Source organism: Morus notabilis, unplaced genomic scaffold, assembly GCF_000414095.1.
Source record: "Morus notabilis unplaced genomic scaffold, ASM41409v2 Scaffold99, whole genome shotgun sequence".
Taxonomy (NCBI): Eukaryota; Viridiplantae; Streptophyta; class Magnoliopsida; order Rosales; family Moraceae; genus Morus; species Morus notabilis.
The window spans coordinates 750,853-767,072 of record NW_010362482.1 but is presented as its reverse complement, the minus strand read 5'-3'; the positions used below and the strand labels follow the sequence as shown (position 1 = coordinate 767,072).

The window sequence follows — 16,220 nt, the reverse complement described above, 5'->3', positions numbered from 1 at the left end:
CAGAAATATGATCCTCCTAAAATTATTGTATATGATACCAGCTTCATACATCATGATGGAGAAATTAAGATTCAAATTAAATTAAAAGCTGTAATAATTAATCTTTGGACATGTGAGTCTGTCAAATATACGTCTTTTTTTTTTTTTTTTTTTTCCTTTAAACCGAAGATAGAAACCTTCTTGACCTGGAGTTCCTCCTCACTAAGCAACGAAAAACAATAAAAAATGAAACAAACATTTTTTTTTTTTTACTTTAAAAAGTGTTAAAAAATAAACAGAAAAATACATATTCTAAGTCGGACATTGGAACAAGCTGAGTTGAACAATAAAAAAACTTATTAATTAAATCATCAAACTTTGAACGTTTCGGTAAACACAATCAAATTAGTCCAATGGTTTATTTTCCAAGTAAAACAATTATAGTAATTAACGTGCAACATAAACAACTAAAAGCAGTAGTAGTCTTTTGGGTGTGTTTGGTTAATGGATTATAATTATTTTTAATTTACGTGTATTTTTTGTGAGAAAAAATACTGTAGCGAATCACGAACCATGATTCGAATCAAGGAACGAATTCATCTATCAAACATTATTTGTTGTTTTTCTTGTGGTATTTCTGGAAGGAGGCCTCCCTCAAGCTTTGTAGTCAAAACCAAGCTGCCAAGAAAACTACTTTAAGATTTATTTAATACTTTATTTATATATTTATTTTTGCAGGTGTTATATGAAGAATCTCATGGGCAATTATTAATAATTAATACTATCATGGCTCCAATTGAACAGGAAATGACAAAAAGAAAACAAGAGAATGGACAAAACCATAACTCTGCTGGGTGGGGCTGCAAACCTAACTGGGTGGACCAGCTGTTGAAATCTGGCACTGCTAATTAAACAGTGAAGGATTTAACTTTATGATCCACTTGTGTTTCATTATGTGTGGGGGTACATATTTTGCATGATGTTCCAATTTCCAATTTTGTAGCTCTGAAGCTTCGAGGAAATCACCGCTGCCACCGAACACTTAAATACCTATACGTGGAAGATGATCACGTGATACGTGGTGTGGTGTACGTTCTGAATGTTATATTCGATTAAATTCATATTAACTAAAAAAATATGTAAAATTAATAGTCTATAATATATATTTAACAGTTAAAAAATTTAATCATATTAGTGTGTTATTTTATTAGCCTCCCAGAGTAGAAGTCTCATGATTTTAACTTAAGCAACATATGATCTTTCAAATTCCAAAGTTCTCATTGCTAGATATTAGAATCCTCCAAAGGCTTACAAAAACAATATGGGAAAAAAGAATGAAGCCCGCTTACAAACATGCTAACAATTTAGATAGCGACACGACGATACGACTCGAAACCAGTACAAAATTAGTGGGTTTAGGTTTATTATAAATGTGTTTGGATCATAATCGGATTGACATGATTAACACGATTAATAAATGGGTTGTGTTAGGGTTGACCTCTTAACATGAATTGACACGATTAACTATATGTGTCATCTGTAATATAATGATATGTGATATAATATGAAAGTTTATATGCCATATTAAATACAAATAATGTGAATTTTAATATTTGTATTTAAAATTCATTTATTTTTCTTAAAGAAAAAGATAAATTAACCAATAAACATGTTAAATTTGTCTTGACTGTGTTTAATAAGTCATTATTATATTAGTTATTTATTCAATATATTAATTTAAATAGGTTATACAGTTTGACACAATTAATACAATTAATAAATGAGTCGTGTTTGAATTGATATTTTTAACACGTATAATAAACATATCGTATTTAAATTAATATTTTTTAACACGATTAATAAATAAATTAACACGAATACAAATTGTCACCCATACTTACAAAGTCGTGAGCGGCAACATTTCCGGTTGTCATAGTCCATTATAATTTATACTCGATAGCTATAGGAATCAATCACTACTAGTTTAATAATTTTGTCAAAAAAAAAAAAAGTTTTATCAACGAGAGTTTTTATGTCATAGTCAACAAATGTTGCACAAGAAAATTTTAAACGAAAAAATAGAAAGAAAAAAAGAAAAGAAAAATAAGGGGGTCAAGAAAGGTAGGCTAGAGATTAGAAAAAATATAATTAATGGTTCTTTTTCGTATGTCCCTCGTCACTCAAGTTTGTGGAAAGGCTTTTTTATAAGTTAATCCGGGTGATGAAATAATCCAATGACACAAATGAAGTTTAACTCCTAATTAAATTCTACTATTTTAGAAAGGTATATACAGTATCTGAGATATAATTATGCAAAAATAATCAATAATTATCAATTTAGGCCTTGTTTCGTGACCTTTTTTTATAATTTGTCAATAAAAATATTTATTCATATTGTTTTGTTTATTAAAATAAAAACATGCCTTAACCACCTTTTCTTTAAAAAAAAAAAAAAAACATATTTGGTACTTTTAATTTTATAACATATTGTTAAGTTAATGCCGTCATTCTACTAGACAAATGAAATTATAAATCCCTAATTAGAAAGGAGATGCATTTAGGATCTATAAGTATTATAGTCAATAATTCGAAATTCTCCATAAACAGTATATAAAGATAGGATGGTCATACGTTTAATTACCTAATTAAATGAGTAAGGAAAAACTTGTCTGCCGATTTTTTTGAAAAAAACAAAACAAAAAAGAAGAAGAAAATCATGGTTTTTTTATCTCTGCGGTTCTGGTATATATATACCTACACATATTAGTATTAACATTATTTATTTTCAAGAGGAATGCATAGAGTCATGCTTGTCGATTTTGTGCGAGTCAAAGTGCACGACATGATTTTTCTGTACCATTAGAAGACGCGAGCACGTTATATTCATAATGCTCAATCATAAGTTTGAACACAAGAAAGAGAAGACAAAAAAAAAAAAAAAAGACATTATTGTGCATCATCACAACAGTAACATTTACTTTTGTCTTCCTTGGCACCTCAGTTTCATACTCAACAGTGGCCACACAAAATCACAATTTCAAAGAGATTAATTTATATTTCATAATTTGGATAAGCTTGTGGATAAGATGAAATAACTGCCTTTTCCGGTGTGAGTATATATATATATATATTAATATATATTATAATGGACTATATAATCAGTTTGATATGAAATAACTAAAAGGATATGTCATACGGCATTTTTGGTCCTATTGACTGTATAATAGGATAAGCATGTGGTAGTAACAAGTGTACAATTTTTTTTTTTATGAGATTTCCTTTTGCTAATTCGACACTGGCCATTTTCCATTGGATGCGGATATAAGGAAATTTGAAAGGGAGATTTGTGTACTCTAATGATATTGCATTATTTTTAGGGTAAGATCACATTAGAATTGTAATTGTATCGGAAAATAAGATGTATAAATACAATGGAACTTATGAAAATTTGACTGAATAAAGTTTTTGTTAGTCCTATCACAAAACACTTGGATAAAGTCATAAAATTTGCTCTTTTTTTGTTTTGTTTTGTTTTAAGTTTCGTGCCTTTTTTATGGTTCCGTCATTCTTGAAGACAAAAATCTCATAGTGTTCAGAAAAGCGTAAGCATTCGTTTGGTTTCGTGGCAATTAAACTCTAATACTACCTTTGAATTCTAGTTATTATATTTACAACTTTGAGCTGAAAATTAAGATTAAAGTTTTCCACAAAAGTGATACGTTTGAAATCCTCGTAGTATATGTATAAAAATATAAAAAAGAAAAAAAAATCCTCGTAGTATACATCTAAATCACTCCTTTGGATATTCTCAAAAAAAAAAAAAAAAAAAAAAAACAATCACGCCTTTGGATTTCCCAACTTATAATTCTGGACTCCTGACTCCGTCGGCCCAATAAATCTGTACATCACAAGTTTGAAAGCCCAAATTCGAAGCCCATAAATACATTCACTGGGTTTGGTATCGGGCCCACAAAACCAACAGCCCAGTCGATCATCATCATTCATCCCCGTCTCGGCCGCGACACAGAAGTTTGAGAGCGGAGTCTCTGTCTGCAGCACCTCCGTGTTCCCTTCTCCACCACCGCCGATTATCACCTTACAACCACCACCCACTTTCTCTCTCTTTCTCTCTCTATTCTCCCCTCAACCGAAAGCTTCTTCCTTTCTCTCTCTCTCTCTCTCTCTCTCTCTCTTCTTCTTCTTCTTCTTGGTCTTCACTTTCCTGCTCTGAGTGGGCCCCAATCAGGTGCGGCGCCCCCCGCCGACCCCTTCTGATATGCATTCGCTCTGATATGATTCACAGTCTTGGTGCGCACCGCCTCCTGTACCGCTCCCGCATTGCCTACTGCGTCAAAACCGGCCTCATCGATCACGCCGTCCAACTGTTCGACGAAATGTCGCACTCGGATTGCCGCGTCTTCAGCGTCGACTACAACCGCTTCATCGGTGTCTTGGCCCGCCATTCCCGTCTCGATTTGGCCGAGCATTATTACCACAAGATGGCCCCACAGGGATTCTCCTTATACCCGTTTACTTACTCTAGGTTCATTTCCGCTTTGTGTGCCGTTAAAAACTTTCTTCTCGTCGAGAAGCTTCTAGAAGACATGGATAAGCTTGGTTGTATTCCTGATATTTGGGCTTTTAATATTTATTTGAATGTTTTGTGTGGTGAACATCGAGTGCAGTTGGCTTTGGAAGTGTTTCGTAGAATGGTTGAGAGAGGAAGAGAGCCTGATGTTGTTACTTATACAATACTTATTGATGGATTGTGTAAAGCTTGGAAATTCGATGCCGCGGTTGAAGCGTGGTGTGGTATGATTAAGAAAGGTTTTGTGCCGGATACCATTGCCTGCACGGCGCTTGTCGTCGGTTTGTGTGAGGGCGGGAAGGTTGACTTAGCTTATGAGCTTACAGTTGGTGCGTTGAAAGGTAGGGTTAAGTTTAACAATTTGATATATAACTCGCTCATTAGTGGGTTCTGTCGAGCAGGTAGGATTGATAAGGCGCAGGTGATCAAGGATTTCATGAAGAGGGACGGGTGTGAGCCGGATTTGGTGACGTACAATGTGTTGTTGATTTATTGTTGTGACAAGTTGATGTTGGACGAGGCGAATAAGTTGATTAATACAATGGAGAGGATCGGAATGAAACCCGATTCATATAGCTATAACAAACTTCTCAAGGGACTTTGCAGAGCTCATAGGCCGGACAAGGCTTATTTGCTGATGGTTGATAGTATGGAGTCCAAGGGATTGGCTAATGTCGTTTCGTATAATACCATCATCGGCGCATTTTGTAAGTTACTACGTGTTAGAAGGGCTTACCAGCTTTTTGAGGAAATGAGGCAGAAGGGGATTGAACCCGATGTGGTAACATTCACAATTCTTATCAAAGCGTTTCTTAGCGTAGGTAGTTCTGATGTGGCCAAGAGGCTACTTGATCAGATGACTGGAATGGGTCTATTGCCCGACTGTTTATTCTACACTATCATAGTTGATCATCTGTGTAAGGCAGGGAAGATTGGGATGGCACATAGCGTTTTCAGTGACATGGTTGAAAGAGGAATCACCCCTGATGTGATTTCATACAATGCCATTATAAATGGACTTTGCAAAGCTTTTAGAGTGAGCGAAGCCGTGCATCTATATGAGGAAATGCAGGCTAGAGGATTATGTCCTGATGAAGTGACTTTCAAATTGATAATTGGTGGTCTCATAAAGGAAAACAAGCTTCCATTGGCTTGTAGAGTATGGGATCAGATGATGGAGAAAGGGTTTACTCTTGAACCGGCTCTTTCCGAGACTCTAATTAATGCCATTAATTCAAAGGATTAAAATGTTGTGTACCTACAATGTGGTGCTAAGTTTTACTGCAGATTAAGGGCGCATTTACGAACCGAAAGGAAAAATTTGACGAAGAAGAAGAAAAGGGGAGGGAGTCAAACATTTGATTCGAGTTTATACTTACATATTCGTAATATGTGGCGACATGAATGCGAAAAAAGGAAACACCCCTCCCATTCTCTCTCCTTTAATGATATGTAAATGCGCCCGGAAAGTGTTTTCGAATGTATGCTCTGAGCAAAAACAAGAATGGTATGCTCTGGATTCTAACTAGAAAGCCTTATTTACGCTGATCATAGACCTTCCTCACCATTGTTTTCAGATTGACCAATAATGCTTCTGAATCATGCAGTCTCGGAAAGATTGTTTTGCAGCTTTACCTAAATTGTTTCCAAACACAGTTACTCTTGATTCTTGTATGATTTGTCATATGATTCTTTCGAAGTTGAGTACATTCTTTCAACTTTAATGTAACCGCTACTTGTAAAAAATAGATGTAAGATTGTACTTTAACTTCTTGTTTTCCCCCCTTTATATGTTTGGCTTTAAGTGCTGCTATTATCCACTGATGGCTGAAGAATGCTGCTTCTGGGATATTAGAGAATGAGGTTGAGCTTAGCAAGATCAAAAGTCTCTTTCTTATGGTAATTTCTTTCTTCGTTACTTCACTAAAAGTGCATTTGATAGATGCAATCATCTATGTGCTGGATTTCTCTCCTTTGGTATTGGGATTAATACAAAATAGTTTCAGAAATTTTCACCTGGTCCCTTAACTCTCGTGGGAGAAAGCAAGTTAAAGGAAATTAAGGACATGGGTTTCCTCACATTCACCATAATCCTGCTGAGTTCTGGATTCCCTACAAACTTCAAAATGAAGATAATCTTGAAGGTGGTCTTTTGGATACAAAATTTAACATAGGAATGAATGTACGGCTAGATCCCCTAAGATGGGATCGTCATAGATTTCGTACCGATACCGATTATTCGAGCTTTTGGATGATGATGTCCGGTGGATTCGTCTCCATGTCTCGGATGGCAGGGGCAAGGCAACCTCAAAACAAATGCTATTCTGCGATCCTGTGGTGAGCTATTTTAAAAAAAAAGCCACAATAAAACTCTGAACTGTTGTTTAGCTAGAAACAAGGCAATGTCCTCTACACAGAATGCTATACTAGAATACAACTTTAGCGCTCATACTTTAAACATCAAATTACCATGATGTGATTTTTTTTTTTGTTTTTTGTTTTTTGTTTTGGTTTTTTCCAAAGGGTATTCAGAACCCTACTAATTGGATGAGAGTTTGAATACAGTCGTTTTGTCTTTGTTAGGCCCTTACTTAAGCTGGTCTACACCAGGAGGGGCAAACGGGGAAGAAAACATAGAATTAGGGGCAAAGGAGCAAATTCTGAAAGTGGCTAAGGTGGCTGATGTGGCAAATTATGCAGGTTCAGGGAGTATTTGGGGTGTTAAGGGTCTGTTAGGGAGAGTGGAGGCCGTACTATCATCTGCTTTGTATGTGTGTGCTGCCGTTGGTGGCTGGGAGTGCTGGAGAGCTCGAAATCTCCATTCTATCTTTATTGTTTCCGGTTACTTTTAATGTTATCAGTGTTTTGGCTGGTTGTTCAATAAAACTCCCTGATTTCTATCACTTGATTGCTTGATTTTCTACTTGTTTGAGTGTGGAATCTGGTTGTTTGGTTGAGTATATTACCAGGTACCTAACAGTCTTCAATCCAAAAAGGATAAGTAAAATAGTGTGATAAAATTTTTCTTTAGTCAAGGATTTACTTATTTTTTATTTGCGGAGAATTCAGAATTGCTCGAATTGTATAATCGTCAATTACTAACATTGGTAAACAACCTAAAGCAATTTAATTATAATTCAATTCACGACAATCATAAGTAGAAAGCTCATATTCTTCAGTCATTGATAAACAATTTATTGGACAATACTCAACACAATTACCATAAAATATACGGATTCTGAAATCAATACTAGTTCTCATAACAGTGTTTGCACCATCACTCAATCTTGTAAATGAAACAAGGCGTTGAAGAAATAAAATTCTTAAAATATTCAGTATGATGAAGATCTCTTAGGTCCGGACTAGCAGCAAGCATCTGATTCGACGTCCTGCTAGCTTGTTACGTTGTTATTAATACAGTGCTTAAAAAAGGCAAGTCACCCAAGATTACTTGCCTCCTTTGCTTATCCATGTCTGATTCTTTGCCTTTTTTCCTAAATTATCCTTTGAAGTTCTCTTCAAGTTTTCGTTGCATAGTCTTCTCAGCCACATTTCCTTTATTATTCCCCTTGAGCTCTTCTTCGTTGATCCATCACTTCTCAATACTACCATGAGCCAACACCATGAAACAAACCCTCATTTCGTCAGACCATCGTTGTCACAAGGATCGGATCAAGACCAAGACCATCTTCTCGGGCCAACCAGTCCAAGGGGGCCGCAACCCCGTAAAGAAGGCCGGTCCCATCTGACTGGTCAGGGGCAGCCTGGGAAGAAGCGTCCAGAAAAGCAAACGCGGCCACCCCGAGCAGATCCCCAGCCTGCACGCGCTCCATTGGCGCCACATCGAGGCCATCAGGAGGACCGATACTACCCACCGTATCCCCGCCATCACGACAACCAACAAAACCTGCAGCAACCAAGTTCACCGCCGCTGCAACAGCGCCATCATGCAGACCATCCCCAGCCAGACCATCAAAAGCCGCATGGTTCACCCACGCCATCCACGCACCAGCAGGACCAAACTCGCAGGCCACATGGTTCAGTGGCACCGCCGCTTTCGCAGCACCTTGGAGACCAACATCCAAGGCGAGAACCACGATATAATCACGGCCTGCGGATGCCAGAACCCGACAAGAAGAAAGCCTTAACATGGTTCACCTTAGTCTTCTGCACAATCTTCTGGATTGTCATAATTCTAGGAGGCCTGATTGTGCTCATTGTCTACCTCGTCTTCCGCCCACGCATCCCGAAGTTTGACGTGTCCACCGCAACGCTAAACGCAGCCTACCTTGACATGGGCTATCTGCTCAATGCTGATCTCACCTTGTTGGCAAACTTCACAAACCCGAACAAGAAAGTGAGCGTGGACTACAGTTACATGTACGTCGAGCTTTACTATGGAAGGACGCTTATTGCTACACAAGCCATAGAGCCTTTCTCCGCGCCGAGGACTGCTGCAAGGTTCGCAAATCTTCACATGGTAACTAGCCAGGTTCGGCTTTCAGAGCTCGAAATCCAGAGGCTCAAGAGGCAGACACTGAACAATGGGGTGATATTTGAGGTGAAGGGCTTTTTCCGGGCAAGATCTAACCTCGGTGGTTTCTTAAGGTACTCGTATTGGTTGCATGGCCAGTGCACTATTATGGTTAGGAGACCTCCTGATGGGGTCCTATCCGCAAAGAAATGCAAAACAAAGCACGGATAAAGGCAATAACAACATTTTTCATTCAAATTTGGATATGTACACACAATCCCATAAATTTGTTCTTTCATTTTTGTATTCTACGGGGATTGAGAATTATCCATTTTGTGCGGTAGTGATTCCGAGTAAGTTTGGAAAATGTTGTCACAAGATGGATTAGCTGGTGGTAGATAGTGATCTATATTCTTTTACATGCCGTGATCAAGAATTCAAGAGATATTTGTGTTCCATATTATATGCTCAATTAAAATGGAAATGGTTATGATAACTTGTTAATTCTTCGCTAGCCTTGCACCTCGAGAACATAAAATATCAAAGTGCATTAAAAAGAATTCATACGGGAGATTCTTGTCTTGCTAAGCAAGAACTGAATTAGGAAAAGTTAAAGACCCCTTGGAGAATATTTGTAGGACTAGGATTATAAAATCCATTTAAGAAAGAAAAGCATTTTGTAATTGTGACTAAGAAAAGCATTTTGTAATTGTGACTGTTATTCCACTATTTTGTTAGAAGAACTCTTATTGCTACTCTCATTTTTTATGTTCGACATGTCAAAGAGTGCAAGAATTCTATATGAAAATTTAATTTGTAGCATTGATCTTAAAAAGAGTAGTAAATAAAAAAAAAAAAAATTCAGAATGTCTTTCATTATCACAACTTATCAGTGTCTAAAAAGTAGTCACCCTTGAGAATATTACTTTGCCTCCTGCCCTTGGCCAGGTATGATTCTTTGCCCTTTCCATAAATCATCCTCTGTTCAAAGTTCTAGAGCCGCCTACCCCATGGTGGCTATTGGAGTTCGGCTTTTCGAGCTGGAAATGGAGAGGCTCAAAAGTGTGATGGTGAAGAACAGGCTGGTGTTCGAAGTGAAGAGGACTTTCTCGGCTCAACCTCGTTTCCTGGTACACTCGCGCCGTTGTCACGGCGGATGTGTTATCACAGTATCACATTGAAGAAACCTCCTCATGGGGGCGTTTAGTTCTTAAGTAGACGACGTTCTTCATTGAATGGAATGGATATTTTATTCCTTCGTTTTTGTACTCATGGATCTTGTATAATTTTGAGCTCTGAAATTTTCTTTTCAAGGGTAATAGTAAGGTTGGCAATCCGGGTAGCGATATGACGATACGACTCGAAACCCGTACAAAGTTAGCGGGTTTAAATTTACTATAAATGAGTTTAGATCATAATCAGATTGACACGATTAACACAATTAATAAATGAGTTAGATTAAGATTGACCTCTTAACACGAAGTGACACGAATTGACACGATTAACTATATGTGTCATCTGCAATATAATAATATGTAATATAACATGAAAGTTTATATGACATATTAAATACAAATGATGTGAATTTTAATATTTGTGGGTAAAATTCATTTATATTTCTTAAAGAAAAAGATAAATTGACCAATAAACATGTTAAACTTATATTGACAGTGTTAAATAAGTTATTATTATATTAATTATTGATTCAATATATTAATTTAAAAGATTATACGGGTTGACACGATTAACACGATTAATAAATGAGTCGTGTTTGAGTTGACATTTTTAACACGTTCAATAAACAAGTCGTATTTGGGTTGATGTTTTCTAACACGATTAAAAAACAAGTTAACACGAACACGACCCACTAATATGAATTGCCACCCTTAGATAATACGTTACCACTGGATAATTTAAATCTCAAATTGTTAAATACCATTTTTTGAAAAATAACATACAGATATAATTACCACACCATCAATCATATTCATTTGTTTCCCACCTCCTTTACAAAGTTACACGTCACAAGACTTCCAAACAGGGGCAAACTTGTGAAGAAGTAAACGACGCGTCTTATATGAAAGAGAAACCAGCTAGTATTTCATAATCAAGATACAAAACTGAACTAGGAGAAACACTCCCAACATCCATTTTATTTACAAAGGCACAGCAGTATATAGAAATAGACACTCCCGGCCGGAATCTTGATCCGTACACTATGCCAAGAGACGACAACAACATTCATGACCTCAGAGTAGTATATTTATACTTATAACTAAGCCGTAAATCGGTGAATCACTCCAATCAAACATGACAACAACACAGGGATGTAAAATAACAACCTCTTCAACTAGAATCTCCTGTAAAGATCTCTGGTAAAGAAAGGGTGTCTAAGGGCTTCACAAGCTGTTAGCCTGTGGAAAGGGTCATATCTAAGGAGACCTTGCAAAAGGTCAATAAGATCACCAGCTGAGTGATCTACATGTTGCATTACTAGATTCTGCCGATACCGAAAATAGAGGTTAGTAACTTTGGAATGAGACAAGGAAACAAATATCTGCAAAGGTTTTCTTGTAAACACGTCTAAGACTCTCAATATACCAAAAGAAACAAATTAGGAATAATGGAAATTATATTGAAATATTCTGGTATGGTACACACCTGAAGACGGGGTAGCTTCAGAACAGCTTTGATACTTTCACGAGAGGCTGCGCCTTCTGGCCAGTCCAATCTACCCCTTTTAACATACTTCTCAGCGTGGTGGCTGACCAAAAAAGGCAAAAAAAAAAAAAAAGGCAACGGAGAAACTTTGTTAAAAACAGATGAACTTGAGGTTTTCTTAAGACATCACAAGAAGAAAACCAAATAAGATATCCTCAATAAGCACGCACTCTGCTCTTTTCAGCATATGCTGAGGTAACGGGCCTAATACCCTCTCCATCATGGCTAGGTGCTCTAGGTTCTCATGTGTCTGAAACAAAGCTTCTCCCTGCAAATAATTAATATTAAGTTATTTTCTATAGAGCGTTGTAAAAAACAGCACCTACTAGGTAGATATGACCCCACGAAATATTAAGCTTACCGAGCACAGTTCTACCAAGATACAACCAACACTCCACAAATCACAAGGAAAACTCCATCCAAGTCCTGAAAGGATAAGTAGGTTTCACCTCTAAAGTTTTAACATATAAAATAAATTATTATACATAAGAAGGAAAAACATTTAGGGCAAGAGAAAATCAAGACATGTCATACCGAGAATAACCTCGGGCGCACGGTAGTGCCTGGTAGAGACTATATAGTTGTGCTCTTGATGTTCATAAGCTGTGCTGCCAAAATCAATAACCTTTATGGCACTGGACTTTGGCAACCTTTTATAAAAGATTCCCTCTCTTGGTGAGCGCGGAGTAACCTGAAATAGCAGATTAGGTACTTATAGTTTTAGGAACAATTAACATGAGGGACACGGAAAAAAAAGGCACAATAAGGGGTAGAATGCCAAACAAAAAGTGTTGCATGACTAACATCAACGACAATAGAAAAGCAAGTGCTAACGTGTAAAAGAAAAGAAGAAGAAGAGGTAAAGTACCTTGTAGTCAGGTACTTTTATGTACTCGGGAGACACAAAAAGTATATTCTCTGGCTTCAAATCGGTATGAATGAGCCGCATATCATGCATGACTGCACCATTTTATACACCAGAGGAAAACATAAGCACTTATAGCACTAAAACCTTATATAAAATCCTTCCCAAGTACCCTACAAATATCTACTCAATGCCTCATGTATGAAAACATGAAAGAAAAATCTATAAGAAAAATAAACACCAAAAACCATGCCATTACATTCCTAATAAGAACTTTGAAAAGATAAATAGAAACAATGGAAGTAACAACTACACACATGCTACACATTCCAATAGTTGTCGGCCAAGCTCGCGGACAAGATCAACCGGAAATGGGCGATAATTATTTTTCCGGAGAAAATCGTATAAGCTTGGTCCAAGCATCTCAAACACCTGTTAAAACCATTTAGATTCAACAGAAGCTCTTAACCCCCAAAATATTTATGTAGTTGGGGAATCATACTATTAAAATGCAGTCATATACTTACAATACAAATATGGTTACGATAGTCAAACCAGTTCCGAATTTGAACACAACTGCAAAGAATAAGCTCACTTAACAATTGACACAAATTTCTCCTTGACCAAGAAGCCTCAGACATAACCATTTAAGAGAAGCTGAACTTACCGACTGCCATTTCTGTCATACTTTCCAAGCAAGTGTAGCACATCAATTTCAATCATTGCTGCTTCACGATATTTCTTTATGCTTCTCACAACTTTTATAGCCACCATCTCCTTTGTTTCCCTATCCCAGCATTCCAGAACCTGACCAAATGTACCTATTGAAGAAATCCATGGTGTGACAAGAAAGATTATTCCAATATATCTCCTTCTTAAGGTAAAAAATCTAAACTCAGTAAGAGTCTAAGAGAGACTAACCTTCACCAATTTTCCTGTGGATTTTATCTGCATATATACAGAAGCAAGAGTGTAAGCACAACAGAGACATGAAAAATTCAAACAAATAAAATTCTTGAAGACTAATGGCCTGTTTGGTTCATAAGTTTGAACATAAATTCAAATTTTTATGAGAAAAAGCACTGTAGCAAAAAAGTTTGAATTGTAGTTCAAACTACAAGCCAAACGAATGCTCAAGACATGACAAGATCAAACTAAATGACATTTTAAAGGCTGAAACATGTTGGCATCTCCTTAGTAAGAAAAAAGAATGCTGAAAAGAATTGGAACAATGGTATTAGTAATCCCTCAAGGTATTTTTTTTGTTGAATTTCAAATGCATGTTTGCTTTTTATTCTCTCTATTCATTTAGGATTAGGAGGATTTTTATCTCATTGGAAAGCATGTTAAATTCAAGATTCACTAATGATATTCCTGCTGCACAGGAGACCAAAGAAAACAATACTAATCCTATATGATATATATCACATGGAAAACGGCTGTATGTAAAGAAATGTTTCCAAATCCCAAAGCATTCAAAACTTTTCAAATTTACCGATACCTAACAACTGGAAGCTATAACTTAAATACTAAAGAAATACCAATGCACTTTCCAAAAATCTTTAGTTTTAAGAAATTTATGGAAACAAGATATTAAGAAATTAATAGAAGATGAAAATGCACTGGTCATTTGTATTTCGAAACTTCAACAGCAGCAGAAAAGTAAATGCAAACAAACTCTTCAGTGGTGATTCAATGTAATTACAGCGAGAAGTTAAATTCTCCCCGAGCGCAAACATGTAATGTCCATCTTTGTCGTCTTCTCGCCATGGGGGAGAGCCTTTTTGCGTCAATCCCTTAACGAAAAGACCAGGATGGTCTGGGAGTACCCTTGAAGGCCCAAAGCTTGTCCCATTTCCAACATCTTGCCCACAAAACAATTCTGACTGAGCCTACACACAGCCATCGATTCATACTCCACTAAACAAACATTAATAAGAAATCTTACCCCCGCCATTAACTACTATTCATTTTCAAATATTCCTCATGTTTTTCTAATCAACCAAACAAAGTCAAGGCATCCATAATAATTAAATTAACCACAAATATGACAACAGGCTAAGGACGTTGCCCAAATTTCCAATGCTTCACAGGTCCATCTACCAACTAAGTTTAAAGGCTGAAACCAAAAAATAATAATAAAAAAGAACATGATATAAAAGTTTGTCACAGAATTCCATATTATGATATAAATGAGTTAAATTTCCAAACTTTTTACATGGTTTTGGCTTCAAAGTTTTACCTCTTAACAATTCTTCTAAGAATTCAAGTATTAGCCTATGAGGCAATCTTTTAAAGCAAGAACAAACTTTTCCAGGCCCTATTTTACAACAAAATAAAAAGATAAAAAATTTATCTCAATATTTATAATTTCATCACAATTCTTTACTAATTCTATCATTTCTAATTTTCTACCCTCGCAATCAAAATTTTGATTATTCTCCAAGCAATGAATTTTTTTTTTTCAAAAAAAAAAAAATGAAACCAAATTGGAAAGGTCTTTATAATGATAAACAAATGGAGCATAATAAACAAACGAATTTGACGATCAATTTCAGAAAACTTTGACAAAAAATTTGCAAAATGGAAAAGAATAAAATATTACTTTTAGATTGGATTGAGGGGCGTCCCAAGCAAACCTAGGCTTCTTCCTCGGACGGCGATCCATATGAGCGAGAGGAAATTCCGTCAAATAGTCCATCTCCATCTCGTGTACAAACCCTAACCCTAGAATTTGATTCCCTGATTGAAATTGGTCATACCCAGAGATCCATGGGCTCTCTGTACCGGAGAAATAGCTCTAACCTTTGTTCTCCGCGAGCTAACGCCATCCGTTGGATTTGTTCCCAAAGATTAATCTGGACTGTTGGTCGGTATTTATTGGTGTTGGATTGACTACGTGTAACCATTCATGTTGATAGATGCAAACCCTGGTTGAGTTAAGCTATTTCCTTTTCCATTTTTTATTTTTATTTTTGGAATATACTATTTCGATGCCTTAATCCTTATCTTGTTAACCTTTTAATTTGGTAAGAGCATTGCATTCTTTTCTTTTTCTTGTGCTTTAAATCCCAATTCCAACTTCTAAAAGGAAAATACAGAAAGACACAAGAAAGAAAAAAAAAGAGAAAATTCATAACACAACTATATTAGGAACAAATTGGATTTTCCTAAAAAGAAAAGAACTAAATGTATGAAAAATAATAGTAATGTGCCCATAAAAAAAAATAATGTGAGAGTTTAGGTATGTAAAATTCTGATAGCAACCAGCGTAATTATTTTTGAATGGGGTATTGGAGATCTATTATTTTTTTTTCTTATTATTTATTTATTTATTTATTTTTTTGAAAGGATTGGGTTTCCAATTTTGGCATCAGTCAATCGTTACTATGGAAACGATATGTCGTTTGTAAGGAAAAAACGACACTTTAGTTCTATCATGAGGTAAACGACATGTAGTTTGTATTTATCAAAAATCATGAGCGTTTTTGGAACTTGTTCTAAAATAATTTTATTTTTTGTATGAAAATAAAAATAAAAACGTTTTCAATCTCAGACATAAATTATTTTTAAAAATGCGTTTGGTAGTTTTA

At 36.0% G+C, this 16,220-nt stretch overlaps 3 protein-coding genes across 5 annotated transcripts; 2 read left to right on the top strand and 1 right to left on the bottom strand.

The window, feature by feature from the left end:
• The first annotated feature begins 4,014 nt into the window (after positions 1-4,014).
• Positions 4,015-7,365, top strand: LOC21410280 (pentatricopeptide repeat-containing protein At1g13040, mitochondrial). The gene is made up of 3 exons (XM_024168209.1): positions 4,015-6,466; positions 6,574-6,904; positions 7,151-7,365. Exon 1 carries the CDS (start codon positions 4,272-4,274, stop codon positions 5,811-5,813), a length of 1,542 nt encoding a protein of 513 aa, XP_024023977.1. The 5' UTR covers positions 4,015-4,271; the 3' UTR covers positions 5,814-6,466; positions 6,574-6,904; positions 7,151-7,365.
• Positions 7,366-8,155: 790 nt separating this feature from the next.
• LOC21410278 (NDR1/HIN1-like protein 13) lies at positions 8,156-9,558 on the top strand. Its single transcript, XM_024168257.1, has one exon. The coding sequence runs from the start codon at positions 8,178-8,180 to the stop codon at positions 9,270-9,272; it is 1,095 nt and encodes a 364-aa protein (XP_024024025.1). The 5' UTR covers positions 8,156-8,177; the 3' UTR covers positions 9,273-9,558.
• A 1,459-nt stretch (positions 9,559-11,017) lies between these two features.
• Positions 11,018-15,458, bottom strand: LOC21410276 (serine/threonine-protein kinase AFC1). 3 transcript variants are annotated; one of them, XM_010102054.2, is made up of 12 exons: positions 15,233-15,458; positions 14,333-14,519; positions 13,549-13,575; positions 13,295-13,448; positions 13,155-13,203; positions 12,945-13,059; positions 12,631-12,722; positions 12,297-12,453; positions 12,124-12,188; positions 11,933-12,030; positions 11,703-11,805; positions 11,018-11,541 (listed from the first exon to the last, which is right to left on the bottom strand). In XM_010102054.2, exons 1-12 carry the CDS (start codon positions 15,332-15,334, stop codon positions 11,392-11,394), a joined length of 1,299 nt encoding a protein of 432 aa, XP_010100356.1. In that variant the 5' UTR covers positions 15,335-15,458; the 3' UTR covers positions 11,018-11,391. The 3 variants fall into 3 exon arrangements, with proteins under 3 accessions (XP_010100356.1, XP_024023865.1, XP_024023866.1); XM_024168097.1 differs by lacking the exon at positions 14,333-14,519 and having other exon boundaries at positions 13,295-13,434; XM_024168098.1 differs by lacking the exon at positions 14,333-14,519 and having other exon boundaries at positions 15,233-15,253.
• Positions 15,459-16,220: the final 762 nt, after the last annotated feature.

Excerpts from the sequence above, each read along its gene's own strand:
- LOC21410276 (XM_010102054.2), bottom strand. The coding sequence starts at position 15,334 with ATGGAGATGGACTATTTGACGGAATTTCCTCTCGCTCATATGGATCGC. Across the intron at positions 12,723-12,944 it reads ACTATTGGAATGTGTAGCAT|TCATGCATGATATGCGGCTC; the intron begins GTGTGTAGTTGT and ends AAAATGGTGCAG. Across the intron at positions 12,454-12,630 it reads TAAAAGTACCTGACTACAAG|GTTACTCCGCGCTCACCAAG; the intron begins GTACTTTACCTC and ends CTGCTATTTCAG.
- LOC21410280 (XM_024168209.1), top strand. The coding sequence starts at position 4,272 with ATGATTCACAGTCTTGGTGCGCACCGCCTCCTGTACCGCTCCCGCATT.
- LOC21410278 (XM_024168257.1), top strand. The coding sequence starts at position 8,178 with ATGAGCCAACACCATGAAACAAACCCTCATTTCGTCAGACCATCGTTG.